Source organism: Vanellus vanellus (genome assembly GCF_965231255.1).
Source record: "Vanellus vanellus genome assembly, chromosome: 16".
Classification (NCBI taxonomy): domain Eukaryota; kingdom Metazoa; phylum Chordata; class Aves; order Charadriiformes; family Charadriidae; genus Vanellus; species Vanellus vanellus.
This window is the reverse complement of record NC_138921.1, coordinates 16,978,126-16,994,330: the sequence shown is the minus strand read 5'-3', so window position 1 is coordinate 16,994,330 and position 16,205 is coordinate 16,978,126. Positions and strand designations below refer to the sequence as shown.

Below are 16,205 nucleotides of genomic sequence, written 5' to 3'. Positions count from 1 at the left end.
CTGGGCAGTGCCAACTGCCCGGTGCAGAGGGACTCGGCACCAGCACCCCCTGCGATACGCAGGCAATGCCTCTCCTCGGGGACTGGTGTTCTTCACAGGCTCAAGGAGCTTCTCCGGGTATTCTTCTCTGGGGGCTGATATCAGTCTGCTTTCAGTGCCTCTTGAGGTCTAAGACCTGTGGGCTCTTTCATTTTTTTTTGTTTTTAACGCAAGCTGATGGTCTAATGTCACCGGCAGGTCTGTGGGACCAGAGGGTGCAGGAGCGTCTGAGCCCAGTAACGGCTGAGTCTTGTTCTTCGTTGTATGCATGTCAGTCCTTTGATTAATTTTTGGTGACCTTGTTATCTGTGAATGCGATAAAGGATAAAAGAAATCCTGTCGCAAGAGGGCAGCATTGGACGCAGTAATCGTGGCTCCTTGTCTTACACCCTTTAATGAAGCAGTGAAAGTGTTTTGCCCTTTGTGGAGGCACTAGCAATTCTGTTACTGATTTATTGCGTTTTCATTTCTGTGGCAAAACAGGGCAGCCGAGAGGTAAAGTAACACCAATCCGCAAGAAAACGGCTTTGCCTGAAGCACGGTGCATAAGGAAATTCCAGCTTTCCCCCCAAAAAAGGGAGCTCTGGTAGCAGTGCTGGCAGAGGAGGTGCCAAAAAGGAACGCCAGTGCCGGGCCCGCGGTGGTGGCAGACCGGAGGCGCACCGGCAGCCAGTGCGGCGCGGCGGGCGCCCTCCTCCCGTGATTCCCTTCCCCTGCGCTGGGCTGCTGCGCTGGGAGCGGCTTCCCGCGAACAGCGGTTTCCTTCAGCAGATGGAGTCTACACGGACAAAGCGGCGGACGCAATTACACTTTATTTATTGCAAGGAATTTGGAAAACCGGTATCTTTTAGCGCAGTGAGCCGTTTCTCACCGTTCGCCAGGGCTGTGGGCAACGGCTGGCCCTCGCTGGGGTGAAATGCCAAGTTCATCAAGCGTGACCAACACGGGATCTTAATTACCAGCGGCATTGTTTCCCGGGGCCGCGGGTGGTTTAAGTGCCTTCCGAGGGGCGCGGCATCTCCTTGAGCCGCTCCGGCCCAGACACCGGCGGCGCGCAGCCGGCACGGCCCCGCTCCTCGCCTTCCCTCGCCTTCCCCGGCAGCCCGCACGGAGTGTGCCGCGGTCCCGCTCCTCCGAGCGAGGGCCCCTCCGCCGCCCGCGGACACCGGCCTATGCCGCGGGGACACCCGCACCGGCCCGGCCGCGGCTGGCGGCGCGCCCTGATTGGCTGCCGAGGGGTGAGGTGGGGCGCTCCCGGGAGCTGCGCGCCTTCGGATTGGTGGCGGCCGACGCAGGCGCGCGGCGTAGCGTGCCGGGGTGCGCTCGGGTCAGGAGCGGGCGCGGGGACGCACGGCGCGGCCGGATTGGGCGAGCCGGGCGGCGGGGGCGGGGCCTCCCCCGGAAGCGCGCAGTGCAGCATGGGCAGGCGGTGCCGGTCGCGCCTGCGCAGTGCGGGCCTGCGAGGGGAAGATGGTGCTGATCAAGGAATTGTGAGTCGGGGTGGTGGCGGCCGGGCGGGGGGCGGCACCGGCACCGGCACCGGCGCCGGCACCGGCTGACATGGCGGGCGCCTCCCGTGTGCCATTCCCTTCCGGGCCCAGTCGCGCGGGCGCCGCCGGTGTGGGGCAGGGCCCGCTCTGGCCCGCTCCCCGCTGGGCCTCCCCCGGCTCCGCTGCGCGGGGCGCCGGCAGCGCCCGACCCGCCGCCTCGGCCCACCCGCGGGGCCGCGCCGCCTCGGCCGTTCCCTCTTTGCGGGCGGGCCCCGGCGCGGGACTTCAAGGTACCGCGGTGTCCGGCGGCCAAGCGGGGGCGGCGGGCGCGCCCCGGGACGCCGCACCCATCCGGGCCGGCCCGAGACGCTGCCGCCGCCGCCCAGCCGCGGGACTCACGGAGCGTGTCGGCGGGGTCCGGGAGCGCTGCCCGCCCGGGGCGCGGGTCTGCTTTGTACTTCTCTGCCGTTTCTGTGCGCTGGTGCACATCCATGTCCCCTGCCCCAGCCTTAAGTTGCTGCTTGACACCAAGCGACTGTACCATCATCCTTACACACGCCTGAGTGTGTGCTTGCAGTCAAGGTGATACTGGCTGCTAATCCCTGCCCCGGAGCAAGTGAGTTGTGTCCCCGCAAAATGAGTTTCTCAAACTCATTCCCTTGGGGCTAGTGTTTTACCAAGGCAGCTATGTGGATGTGTCTCTGCAAAGCTGACAGAATTTACGGTATCTCAGGTGCTTTTGAATCAGGACCCCGTCCTGCTTAGAAGGGAACTCGAGTGGCAGTGGTGACAGTCCGGAAGCGCTGTCACTGTCCTTCATCGCTCTGTAGTTATCTGTTCTGGCGGTGCTGGGAACTCCATGTTTTTGCATTGATCTTTCCCTTAAGGTCTTCTGCCAGCAAACCACCAGCTGGTTTGGTCCTCCCTCCCACCCCTTTGGCTTTAAATTACTTCAAAGTATGGTAATACATAGTCTTTACTGTGGTAGTAAAGGGGATGAGTAAAATAACAGATAGTAGCCAATGTGTTTGTTAGGTTCTAAACAGGCTTCCAAGGGTACTTCAAAGATTTACCTAAGCTTCAGAGAGTAGGTGCACATGGACAGGACTGAGGTACCAGCGCTGTATCTGACAGCGCAGCACGCAGAACCATGTGTCCTGCTTTTCTTGCATTTTAGTAAGAGCTTGCACCAGTCCTTGTAGGAGAAGCTATCTGTCTTTCTTGCATTTCCTACAAGAAAATGGTGGGCTGTGTCAGTTTTTTGTAAGTTCTGATCAGATTTCTTTGCTACTTAGCTCTTGAATTATTGCATTGTTAGTCTGTCATCATCCTTAAGTTCAAAAAAACCTATTCCTTACATTTCTTTCCTTTTAATTCCCCACCTTTCCATGTGCCTGTACATTTGCTGTGTTTTCCTGATTATACTCCTATTTTACATATTGTCCTGTTAAAGACTAAAGCTGAAGTTGCCCAAAAGTTTCCTATACTGCCTTGCAGGCCACAAATGTGTCCTCTCTAGGTATTGAGTCGGTATCTGCTAATGCCAAGACAGGTGTCTTCTGTCTATTGGTCTCGCTAGCTGGTTTTAAAAACAACTTTAAGGACTTCTTTTTATCAAGTAAAATGAGATATAATAGGACTTCTTATGAGAATTTTGTTTTGATTGCCATTTGGACATTCTTTGTTTGGATGCAAGCTCTGCTTTCAGCCTGACACTTGCCAACATTTGAGGCTGATCATGTTTTGGTAAGTTTCTCTCTGAAAGTTTCACAGTTTAAATAAAACTATTTCAGTGAGAAATGCAGCAGACTAAAATAGAAAAATCTTTACCCAGTAAGGGATAAAGAAGAAGTTCCATGGAAATCGCAAGACTGAATTTGATCCTTAGGGATGATCATTTCTGTCTTCTCAAGGTTGCTGCATTTTCTGCTGTGTGGGGAGAGCACTCAAGCTGCTTGAGTCATTTTCATAGTAGTACCTAAACAGAAGCATATGAGACTTGCTGTTCACAAAGTGCGGACACAGCAGGGGGTAGGAAGAGTTGAATCAGCAAACTATGACTTTCCTTGTCTCTAGAACAGTGGACAGGCTTAATTTATATTTGTGCTTTCAAGATGATTGTGTTGCATTGAATCTTAACAGCCATAAGATTGTCAGTAAAGGAGGTGACATCACTTAAAAGCCCTAGGAACAATGCAGTTGTTCTGTGATGGTTTTTTGCAACAATAAAGATTTGTATTGTCTTTGTCCGTTTCATTATGGAAGGTGAAACTGAAAAACACTGTCTGTGCAGTGTACTGTGCTGTGAAAAATCAACTTCTGCATCCCCTGTCATTGATGTTTACTGTACGGTGTATTGTGTTAGAACAAAACTGTTTGCCTAAAGCGCACTTGCTTCTGCCACCTAAATGGGATATGAGCTGTGGTTGCTTTTTAAATGATTCATAACTGCTGTAATTGCAAAAATTAATTTTAGGCTGGGAGGGCCTGCACATTTGTCTTTTTAAATTATCCAGGCAGGACTGTGTACTGTGCAACACATGAAAAAAGCTCATGCCTCAAAGTTTAAACAAATTCAGCGCAATACAAAGTTATGGCAGAGCTGGAAATAGATCCTAGATTTCCTGGCTCTTGTCTGCAGCTTCTAACAGTCATAACACCTTTTTTTTTCCCTTTTTTCCTTTTGTAACATATCTGTCATTGAATTTTACTTGGGTTTGTTGCGTTATATCCATGCAGCCTTACTGTCGCAGAGCATTTCTAAAAAGAAAACTTGAATTAACTAATTTTGACACTTCCTTCTTGAATGTCTTTGCTACAGTTTGTATCTGTTATCTGCAGATGAAGCCTAATTATTCATTTTGTTGAATTTGCTCTTTTCCTCTTTCAGCCGAGTGGTTTTACCTTGCTCAGTGCAAGAGGTATGTCCTCATCCTACCTGCTTTTGTTTTGGGGTGATGGGAGGGAAGATGATAGTGTTTTATTTAAACCTGGCTAGCCTGGATCCAAATGTTTCCTGGGCTGTGCTCCCACCAGTCCGCCACACGTTTCCACATGTGTAAGCCACCAGTTAAGCAGAGTTAACCTGTTGCAGATCAGTGGATTTCAAAGGAGGCATATGCCTGCTGGCGAAGAACCTTTCCTTGTTTCTGAGCCACTCCACAGCTTTACAAGCAAGGAAAGAAAGTTGTGCAGTTCTGCACTACAGCAGAATTTTCCTTGCTGATCAAGGCGTTGAGTGGCTCCAAGCCTTTTCCTAAAGGGGAAGGTAGGAATCACCGTCCAAGATTTGAAGCCAGCAATTTAAATGTCACTGAGATACATTTAAATGAAAGTCACAATAAGATGTCTGAACATACTTCTGAGGGAAAATGTTACAGTTCCCTCTACAATTTGTATTTTATGGGTCCTGTAAGGGCAGTATCTAGTTGGTTAAAAGTATGAATTTGGGTGGCTCAGGGCTGGAAATCAATCATTTCAAAGTCTGTGAACTAAAAATTATATTTCTTTTATACAATTAAGAACAACATATATACTTTGCTTTTAGGATGAGAAAAATGAAGAATAACATGTTTGGTATGCTATACGAAAGTCTTGCATTAAGGTGGAACAACCTGAATATATGTGTTTGTGAACTACAGATAAATTTTGCCAGCAGGTTGTCATATTTACTAAGTATTTTTATATGGTGTATTTTACTTTCCTGATAATTTTGTTTGTACTACCAAATTTTTCACTGGAAACAGCCACATTTTTTATGCTTTAAAAGTTTTGGCTAACACTAATATTGAAATTTTACTTCTCTTAACTTTTCAGTATCAAGTTGGGCAACTTTATTCTGTGGCAGAAGCTAGCAAAAATGAAACAGGAGGTGGTGAAGGAATTCAAGTCTTAAAAAATGAGCCTTATGAAAAGGATGGTGAGAAGGGACAATATACTCACAAAATCTATCATTTAAAGAGGTGAGAAGAAACATTGATACATATTATGGTCACTTGGTGTTGAGCAAGAAATGTTTAAAAGCAAGGGCAGCCTTCCATTGTTTACTATTCTGGGGTACTTGTGTTCTTCTGACGCTCTTTAATTTCCTGAATTGTGCATGAATGCTCTGGTGAGTGCAAAAACATGTGAAATACAGTGGATTTTAAATATGTGGGATAGAGTAATGGAGAACCATGCAAAATGTCCCATCAGTGAATAGGCAAATGCATCTCTTAAGTAGAAATAATTTGAATTCTTAGTATATAGCCGAAATGATGGGTTGGTATCACAGATGCTTTGTAGCATAGCCCTAAGGACAGGAATGTTGATATAGAAGCACAGAGAAAAGGAGAATGATTATTGCATTATAAAGGAAGAATGTTTTTATACGATCTGGTATTTAAGAAAGAGCTCTTATTGCTTGAACGCTATTTAAAAACACTCTATAAGGCATCAGACCAGTTCTTGTGGTGTGGTAGGGTAATGTTTTTCTGAGAGAGAATGAGTAAGGTAAAGAATATTTTCAGAAGTTAAATGCATTTCAGAGTGGGTAAAACCTGGGCTATTTGGAAAACTGACCCAGATGGGGTCTGAACCTCTAGGGATTAACAGGCAGTGTTACCCCAGAGGGCTGCAGTACCATAAAGGCAGCTGTATTGTTAGAATTTGTAACCATAGAATCATGGAACGGTTTGGGGTGGAAGGGACCTTGAAGACCATCCAGTTCCACCCCCTGCCCTGGGCAGGGACACCTCCCCCCAGCCCAGGTTGCTCCAAGCCCCGTCCAACCTGGCCTTGAGCACCTCCAGGGATGGGGCAGCCACAGCTTCTCGGGGCAACCAGATATGTTGTTAAGTTGGGAGGATTAGTATTCCAAATGTTTATAATTGGAAGAAAAAAGATCTAAAAAGTTGAACTGAATACTTTTACAGTTGGCTTCCCATGGGGGGGGCACAAAGACGATGTGGGAAATAAATGCTGTACAGCAGTACTGTTCAAAAGTGTCTGAGTGTTTAGTGTCTTGGCTATGTGAAAGTAAACACGAAGGCAAACTTTCTTCAGGCTTTGTTATATGAGATTGTTGCACACAAGGTATGCATCGTCATACCTTTTGGTTTGCTTTAGGTATTGGCCTTTCAGATGTGTGCAAACTGGAGAGAAAGTAGAGGGCAGAAAGAAGCGTGTGCAGTGTGACTCACGTGGAAGAGCTGAAAGAATTGTGTTTGCTTATTCTGGACAAAAAGAAGTCCCAGATGAGTGGGATGTAAGGCTCCTGCGATGTGTAAAAGGAATAATCAGTTGGCTTTTTCCTTGAATCTAAAAGAAAAAAGGACTGGAGCTTATTCACCATCCTTGGAGAAAAACTGAAGATGGAACGTTTACATAGATTGAACTCTGTCTGTCCGTTACGCACATGCGTACATGTAGTTTGTTTAAACTCATCTACTTAAGGGCACCAGCCTCAAGTGTTCTCCTAGGCAATACCAAATTTCTCTGGTACCAGATCTTTTTACTTTTTTCCCCAAGCATCCAATTTTTGGCAGCTGTCGTGGGCACTCGGTTGGACTGGAGAGGGCAGTTGCTATCAGTGATGGTAATGCTGCTGCTTGTGGTGAGCTGCAGTTTTCCTCTTCGGGCATGGTTGCAGTAGCTGCGTGGCCTTCTACCTGGGCTGCAGGCAGCCAAGTTACAGGCTTGCTCGCTGATGAACTTGCAGTTTTGTTAGAGTTTGGAGGTGAGATCTCTTGGGCAGCGCTCTCCCTCAACAGTTGTCTTTGCTGTGCTTGAAGAGAAAAGGAAGCACAGCTTTCATCAGGGTCATAGTGCTTCCAAAATTATTTCTAGCTCACTTTCAATTATCTTACTATTACTGTCCCTATTTTTTTTTCTTAACTATTTTGTGATCAGTAATGTTGTTGGAGTTCCTGCATATTTAACTGTGGATAACTTGTACATCATAACCTTTAAAGTGCTTAGGTAGAATGTGCCTTTCTTACTAAAGTGGAAGAAATCAATGAGGAATTTTAGGTGGCAGAAATTTTTAAAATGTTGTCAATGTTTGTTTTTCACAGTAAAGTTCCTGGGTTTGTACGGATGTTTGCTCCAGAAGGCTCCCTGGTCTTCCACGAGAAGGCTTGGAACGCATATCCCTACTGTAGAACAAGTAGGTCTCCCGTTGTGTGTTTTACTGTCAGGGTTCAGTCAAGGAATGGTCTTAAATGGTTTAGGAAAAAAGAGGGTGCCATCAAGCGGAAAATATATTTCAAATTTTAATGTTATGCTTGTGAGATCTCCTGAAAAGAAGAGCTTCTGAAGAGCAACCTCAATGGACCAGTTTACTGGTTCCTACAGACCTTTACTATCCAGTGTCCCTAGTTTAAGACTGAACAGGCGGTTCTCTCAAAATCTAGAAGAAAGCCTGTTTGAAAATAATTTAATTCTTCATAGGCTCTTAGAATAAGGTGTCTGCTTTATTTTAATACTTTTAATTGTGTGCGTTCTAAGAATAGGCTCTATTTCTTTTGTGTTTCTGTTGAATAGTTTGAAGTATCTTATAACAAACTTCTAAGGTTAAGGCTAGCAATTCAAAGTCTGCTGAACTCTGCTGACTTGCACACAAATGCTGTTAGACTACTTTTGAATGTTTCTTATACTGTGAAGCAATCATTATACGTGAGACTTCAGAAACGATTGTATCTAATAACACTTTCTGTTTCCTTTTCATTTTCATTGCGTGTGTTTCCAATGACCAGTTGTGACAGTGAGTATTTGGATTACCATCAGTCCTATGTTGGGTTTTTGAAATATATTTTGTCTTTTATTACTGCTACAATTGACTGACTCTAGCAACCTAGCTCCAACCTTTTATATAAGCCTTGCCAGAATTTCTGGCATAGAGCTCCTTGTGACTTTATTTGTCTGGACTTGGCTATAATTAGAAAGAACTGTAATTTATCAGAGAAATGCTTTCATTTTTTACATCTTCTTTTATGCCTTTACTTACCATTACAAATGCATAATGTCTGTGCTAGTAAGACATAATACTAAAAAACGAAAAAAAAAAAAAGCCAAATCAGAGGTTTCTATACTCTTGAATGCAGGAAGAGCAACAAAATAAAATCAGCCCCTAAGTGTCTGAAATCTCATTTCTGTAAAGTGAAATCCTGGCTCAGTTAAAATGCGTTAACTGAGAATCCAAATGGATCATCACAGCTTGGGGGTTGGAGTTTTTTGTTCTTTATTTAAGGCATGTGGGAAAGAGTTAATTAAGGCTTTATTTCCCCATGTATGTATTTTGGTGACCTGTTTAAGGAAGCTTGTAAGTTTAATGTTAAATTGCTTTATCTGCTCGCTCAAACTTGATTTAGATTGTCACTAGGTGGTTGCAACATAAAGAGTGACAAATGAGTTTGTGAGCTTGACTCACCGTGACACACGTACACACTGGTGTGTGCTTTCTCACTTCTGAAATGAGAAGCGTTCTGTGCTGATCTGTAGACATACAGTTTAGCGGTAGCTGAACCTTTATGGTCATAATTGTGCTACACAGTAACATCTAATGTTTATTATCTATTACCCCTGCCTCTCAGAATAGTCTCATTTATTAAAAATTTCATGCACATGTGTTTTAGTTGTTTTGTCTTAACTGCAGTATTAATACTTTGAAAATTACTTGAACATAGAGGTAAAGAATTACAGGGTTGAGGAAGAAGGATGGTCAATGACAGTACTATTTCTATTTGTATGCACAGCGTTAGAGTTGGATTTCTCAAACATGACTGGTTTTAATGCTGTAGCTGATACGTAAGATTTAGATGCTAGTTATTTCATTGTACCTATTTCTGTGTGTAGTTAAGGGGGCTGTTTCTTTTATAACTTAAATAGAGTGTATTGTTAGTCAAGGCTTAGTAGTGACTTACATGTAAATACCATTTATCTAAATTTAAGCAGAAAAGTGTAATTAAACTCATGCTTTTTGATTATAATTCTTACAGAATGAATACATGAAAGATGACTTCTTCATAAAAATTGAGACCTGGCATAAACCAGATTTGGGGACATCAGAGAATGTGAGTTGGGATTTGGATACCAAGCATTAGTAATATTTTCAATACATAGTCATCCAGATAAAGTATTCTACACCTGGTAATGGTGGATAATTGCTGCATAAAGTCAAAGCCCTGCCAGTGATTAATGTAAAACGAGCATTATTCAAATCCTTCTAAGGTGGTCAAGCTGTCTAATCTGACGAGATGCAAGAACAAGAAAAGTTTTTTATTTTTTGTAGAAGTCAATGCAGACGCTTGGTTCTCACTCAAATATTTAAATAGATTTTCAGTAAGTTCTTTTAATTTCTTGTTCTTTTACCTGAGACATGCTGCTGCTGCTTAGGCTGACAAGTTTGTTTGAAAACAGGTGTCACAAGGCTATTGGAGTTTATCTGTGTACACTTCTGTAGAGTTGTGTGTTGAAGCGGCTTCTGTAAGTTTTCCAGGTGGCGATACTCTTGTTTTCCTCCCTAGACAGTTGATTTGGTTCACGGGTCTCTTCAGGAGATTTTTTTGTGTATACTGACAAACATATTTATAAACCATCCACAAAGGAATAGTTGTCAGTATGTTTTCAATGCATGACCTGTAGAACTGGATGTGCTACAGAGGAGAGTATTTCTATGACAGCTCTGCTTGCTCCAAGTGTAAGTTTAGGTATGCCTAACAGACTACAGGTGTGAAGCAGATTACATCTTCAGACCTTTATGTACCTTCATACCACACACACTTCATCTGGTCCGTGTTAAAGGGAGCCCTATGATTTAGGGAACATACTAGATGTAGTCAAGTTATCGAAACCTGCCTTATTTGCACTTTGGAATTTGTGCGGCTTCTTTCTGTATCAAAAAGCTCATGCAGATTACTGAATGGGTAATGTTTCTAATTGGAGCTTGATTTCATTAGCGCTGACAAACGTGACAGAAGAATACGGCTTAATCTTAAACCCAGGTTTCCTGAATGCACAAGAACTGAAGGCTTTGTGCTGGTTTAAAATTTGTTAGCGAGTGAATTAAAATGTAACTGTGGAGATTATTCCCTTTCAGAAAGGCAGAGGAAGAAAGGATAGGTTTTGAGAACACTGTCTTTATGAAGTCCAGAAAAAATCCACAGCACGCATACATACTGCATAAGGTGTACCACTGTTAAGATGACAGCATGGAAATCATTCCTTTTTCTCTTTTTGCAGGTGCACAACTTAGATCCAAACACATGGAGGAGTGTTGAAGTTGTTCATATTGACATTGCAGATAGAAGTCAAGTAGAACCAGGAGTAAGTAAATGCTCTGCTATTGGGCTATGGATGTAGCATGTAGCATGCAGCTAACTCCATCGATGCTTTGTGTTGATTGTGAATAAACTAAAATGCTATGGATTTTAGCCAACAGATAAAAGAAAATTGTCTCGAATAGAATCATTCATTCTAAAGTTCCACACTTAGTAAATGCATTTACACCATCAGTCTAAAGAATATGACTTCTAGTTGCACAACTAAGACATGAAGGGCAACAGGCTTTTGGCACAGGTGTAGCTTTTACTTTTAATTGTAGATAAAGTAATTGATTCGGTCAGGCAAGCATTTAGGTGCTCGGCTTGGTGCATGAGACCCAGCTGTCCTGCATGACACAGCACAGTGCCTCCACCACGCTACTCCTGTGCTTCTGATGCCACTTCTTGGTTACAAATTCTTTAAATTAAATTCTCTTCCTCCACACATCCTTCACTCTGGGGTTATGGTGATCTCAAGAGGATCAATCAGGTTTTGCCATTGAAATCTATACTTGGGTGGGTTTTTTATTTTTAAAAACTTGAAGCTTAATATCTTTATAAGAAGCAAAAATTTAGAAGGACAGATTTTATTAGTAAGAACGCATGGTTACTCAGTGAATTTGTACGCAGAGCATAGGTATAAATTTGGAAGGAGTGTTCTTCCCAGGATTGTGCGGAGCCTGTGTTAGCTTGCTTACACTTGTGATGGAAGTAGGCAGCTAGAAGTAGTGAGTTGGTTTAGTGCTGGGCATACACGCTTTCAATTTGCCTTTTTATTCACTCTTTGCACAGAAAAGACAGTGGTACCCTAATGTAATTCTGTCAAATTCTACTGAAGTAAATACAGGAAGGGATTTCTAGTTAAGCTTTATCTGCTGTGTTGAGGTTTTGCTGACAGGACAACACTTAGTATTTGTAATAATTCCCGTTCTTTTCCCATCTATTTGTCAATTTTTTGTTAAACTGCTCGGAGTCATACGTTTGGGTTGGAAGGGACTGTTAAAAGCCATCTAGTCCCCCCCCTGCCCTGGGCAGGGCCACCTCCCCCCAGCCCAGGTTGCTCCCAGCCCCGTCCAACCCGGCCTTGAACACCTCCAGGGATGGGGCAGCCACAGCTTCTCGGGGCACCCTGCGCCAGGGGCTCACCGCCCGCACAGGGAAGAATTTCTTCCTAATATCCAGTCTAAATCTACCCTCTCTCAGTTTAAAACTGTTGCCTCTTGTCCTGTTGCTACAGGCCTTGGTAAAAAGTCTTTCTCCATCTTTCTTATAAGCCCCCTTTATATACCGAAAGGCTGCAGTGTGGTCTCCCCAGAGCCTTGGCATTTCCAGGCTGAACCCCACCACTCGCAGCCTTTCTGTACAGCGGAGGTGTTCCAGCCCTCAGATCATTTTCGTGGCCCTTCTCTGGGCCCTCTTGAAGAGTCCGTGTCTGTCTCATGCTGGGGGCCCAGAGCTGGAGGCAGTACTCCAGGTGGGGTCTCGCCCCTCGCCCGGCTGGCCACGCTGCTTTTGGTGCAGCCCAGGCTGTGGTTGGCTTTCTGGGCTGCAAGTGCACATTGCCGGGTCACGTCCAATTTTTCATAGTGTGTGTGATTGATCTGAATAAGATGGTAGGATACGTTGATTTTAGAAGCTGGTTTATGGAACTTCAGAGGGCAGCTTCATCATATTTATTTATGTGCCTGTCTTACTTCCTTGTTATTACTGCTGTTGCTTTCTACACATCTTTGTCTGCTGAGGTGGTTGTCTGGTTGTTCAGTTGTAACAGCTGGAGTGTTCTATGTGCAATCATTTATTTTTGGATTGTAGGAAGATGGCATGCACTAATATTGACGCTTACCACTGTGTTCACGCAATAAATTTGATTGTCTGGGTTTTGTAGAAGGAGATGTTGTTTAGACTATTTAGTTGTTATTTTCTGAAAATAGGTACTTGGCTATCCTGCATTGTGGGGAGAGGACTCTTTTGCAGGAAAGTAGAGGAGGGAAGGCAAAGGCTGTGGTGTGTGAAGGGGAAGGGTTTCTGCTTCACAGATTTCCATTTGCGTGACCAACGTAGGTGTATAACCTGCACTGTTGCTTAACTGATGTTTAACAGATGACCTGTGGATTCACATGTGAAAATACTTTGTGTGGAGAACCTCCACATAAACCAAATTAAAGGCGTCTTGCCTGTTTTAATGCAGCGAGGAATTGTTTTGCCACCCCTTGTTCTTTCAGACATTCCGTATGACCTTAGAGCTGAACTGGCAGGTAAATGTACGTTGTGCATTCCCTATTCCACGCCTGGAATTGTAGCGGACAACTACAATGCTGTCATCTGTCAGAGTGCTTGCTTGGTCACAGTACGTGCAAACAAAGGGTTGTGCTTATTCCTGTGTATTGAACTTATTTATTCTGTTTGAAGTGCCCTTAGTGAAGAGCAGTGCCTGTGCTGCGTGCCCTCTTGCGCTATCAGATTACGCGGCCTTTGGCAGCGCCCGTTTCCTCTGTACCGGACCGACACATGGTGGTACACTCACAGAAGTTAAGTTTTTGGGTCGGGGCAAAGATCCATCTAACTCAGTGTCCTGTTGGTGGCCAGTAGCAGACACTTGTGGAAGGCTAAGAAACTGCAAGATGGGAGATGCATATCTCTGAAAGATCAGTCTGTATTTAAAGGAGCCAGTGGTTGTATCTGGCCTACTCTGTTTATTAGCCACTTACATGCCCATGAGCACATCTAATCCATTTTTGAACACATTTATAGATTTGGCCTTTATGGCATCATGAATTCTGTAGAGTGTTTAAGTCCATCTTCATGTGGAAGACATTTCATATGTGGACATCCTTGGAACTGTATGTTATCCTCTTCTTTTTTTTTTTTTTTCTTTTGTGTATTTGACCTAGAGAGTATCAAAACTGTAAGTGCAGAGTGGCTTAATCCCGAGTCTTAAGTCTCTTCTCATGTTTTTACATACTCTTTCTTCTTTTAGTAGCTTCTAAACCATTTACTTTTTTAGCAAATATTTTGAGAAAATATTTTCAAATTCAAACTGACAGTATAGCCCATCATCATGTAGGAATACCTGGAACTAAGTGTCACCATGTGATTCAAATTTTCGTCTCCCAGAAATTCAGTTTTGCCAAGTCCTGACTTTAATAAACAGACTGACATTGTACGCAAACTTTCATGCAAACTTTGATAACTCTGAGTTATCCTGGCCTGCGTGAGGAGTGGTGTACCCAGCAGGACTAGAGAAGTGATTGTCCCCCTGTACTCGGCACTGGTGAGGCCGCACCTTGAGTACTGTGATCAGTTTTGGGCGCCGCAGTATGAGGAGGACATTGAGGTGCTGGAGAGGGTCCAGAGAAGGACAACGAAGCTGCTGAAGGGTCTTGAGAATAAGTCTTGAGAGGAGCAGCTGAGGGACTGGGGTGGTTTAGTCTGAAGAAGAGGAGGCTGAGGGGAGACCTTCTCGCTCTCTACAGCTCCCTGAAAGGAGGGGGTGGTGAGGGGGGGTCGGTCTCTTCTCACAAGTTACAGCTGATAGGACGAGAAGAAGCGACCTCAAGTTGCGCCTGGGGAGGTTTAGGTGAGACATTAGGAAAAACTTCTACACTGAAAAGGTTATCAAAGACTGGAGCAGGCTGCCCCGGGAGGTGGTGGAATCGCCACCCCTGGATGTATTTAAAAGGCGTCTGGACGTGGTGCTCAGGGACAGGGGTTAGAAGTGGGCCTGGTAGAGTTCGATAGCGGTTGGACTTGATGATTTTAAAGTCTTTTCCAGCCATAACGGTTCTGGGATTCTCTCCGTAAGCTGACACCCTTTCCGCTCCACTTGTTTGCCCCCTTTCCCAGGCAGTTACGGATTAATTAGCAGAAATTCTCTGCGACCCATACTTGTAGTCTCTCCTGTTATGAAAATCTGCAGTTTCTGGCCTCTGTTATCTCTCTTTACTGCTTATAAGTAGATTTTCCATTTGTGCTAATATCTTTGTGAAGTTTAGGTAATGCAATTTGAGGAGGTTTGGGGGTTTTTTTGGTGGCTTGTTTTGTTTTTTTTTTTTTCTGGAAGTTCAGCTACATCATAGTAACAAAATTGCCCTGATCTACCTGATTACTTTATGCCTTCAGAGAAAGCTGCTGGGTTTGGACTGTGAATGTCCCCTATGAAAGCATTAGCTGTTTTCCATGTCTTCTATTTGTCCAGAGGTTCTTTTTCTGCAGCTTTTTCCTCTTTGTTCAGTGATATTAGAGCAGTTCCTAGCTCGCTCTGTCAGGTAATTTCTGGAATCACGTGCATTGTATGGCCTTTTTTTTTTTTTTAAATGTTTGTTCTCTGGCATTTATCATTCTAAGTGGCTGGGTGGGTTTTTTGGTGTGCTAATTTTTTAGGGAAAAGGAATAGTCAGTGTTGCTAAAGGGAAGTTTTATTTGTACATTTACTTTCTCAGTCATAGTTTTGCCTGGAAGAACAACCCAAATGTACTACCTTGCATGAAAGTATGACTGAAAGAATGGAACTACATTTATAAGTTCCAGCAATTTTGATGAAAGTTTTCATATATTCAAAATTTATCCTTGTGTTCAGTGAATGAAACTTGTCCAATCCGTTGTAGTGCGGCAGTTACTTTAGTTTCAGAACTGCAATCAGCATAAATATAAAAATAGTAAATTTCTTTAAGATACTAATGGCATGCATATGCTAACTCATGCTCATTTAAGTATGTGTAGAAATAATTTGGCTGACATCTGTGGCGTTCTTTAGATATAAATTTAACCCTGCCCTCTCTTAATCATCTCCAGCATACAATCTATATAGCTTTATATGATTTGTATATAAAATCACTTCCCTGGAGAGTAAAACTTTTTAAAGAGTAAGCAGAAGTGAACACTCAATTAACATCAGAAGAGCCTACATTTTTGGAAACAATTTGTAAGAAAGTAGAGTGGAGTGCAAACAAAGAAATTGAAATCAGGTTTCTAGCTATTTTTGTACAATGAAGAAATTAGAAGTCGTCTTCTAGGTCGTAGTGAATCTTCATTATATTACTTGAAACAAAGCTCTAAAAATACAGTTTTATACAGATCAGTCTAATTAATGCCTGCATTAAGTACTAGAGGTACAGGATTTCGATGTGTTGAGCAGTAAGTACAATCCCTTGTTCTATAGTTGGAAGAAATATAATGGAATATAGGAAATGCTCTTGTTTTGTAGCTTGTGAAAGAGTGTTAAAAGATTCTTGAGTAAAGGAGCTGGTTTTCTGATAGGTGGATCTCTCCCGTTTTGGACTTAATTTATCATGTGATAGGCATCTAAAAGGTTCTTATTAGTAGTCCAGAAGCTTAGTATCATCATGTGTTTTATTGGTAACAGTCTTGGAACATCTTA

The 16,205-nt window shown here is 43.6% G+C and overlaps 1 protein-coding gene across 1 annotated transcript in view; it reads left to right on the top strand.

The window, feature by feature from the left end:
• Window positions 1-1,498: 1,498 nt before the first annotated feature.
• PITPNB (phosphatidylinositol transfer protein beta) overlaps window positions 1,499-16,205 on the top strand; it is a 31,707-nt gene continuing 17,000 nt past the window's right edge. Inside the window, exons 1-6 of the mRNA XM_082491788.1 lie at window positions 1,499-1,529; window positions 4,420-4,450; window positions 5,346-5,491; window positions 7,583-7,688; window positions 9,506-9,580; window positions 10,749-10,832. Of these exons, the coding sequence (XP_082347914.1) occupies window positions 1,510-1,529; window positions 4,420-4,450; window positions 5,346-5,491; window positions 7,583-7,688; window positions 9,506-9,580; window positions 10,749-10,832 (462 nt within the window). The 5' untranslated portion in view covers window positions 1,499-1,509. The remainder of the gene's footprint in view (window positions 1,530-4,419; window positions 4,451-5,345; window positions 5,492-7,582; window positions 7,689-9,505; window positions 9,581-10,748; window positions 10,833-16,205) is intronic.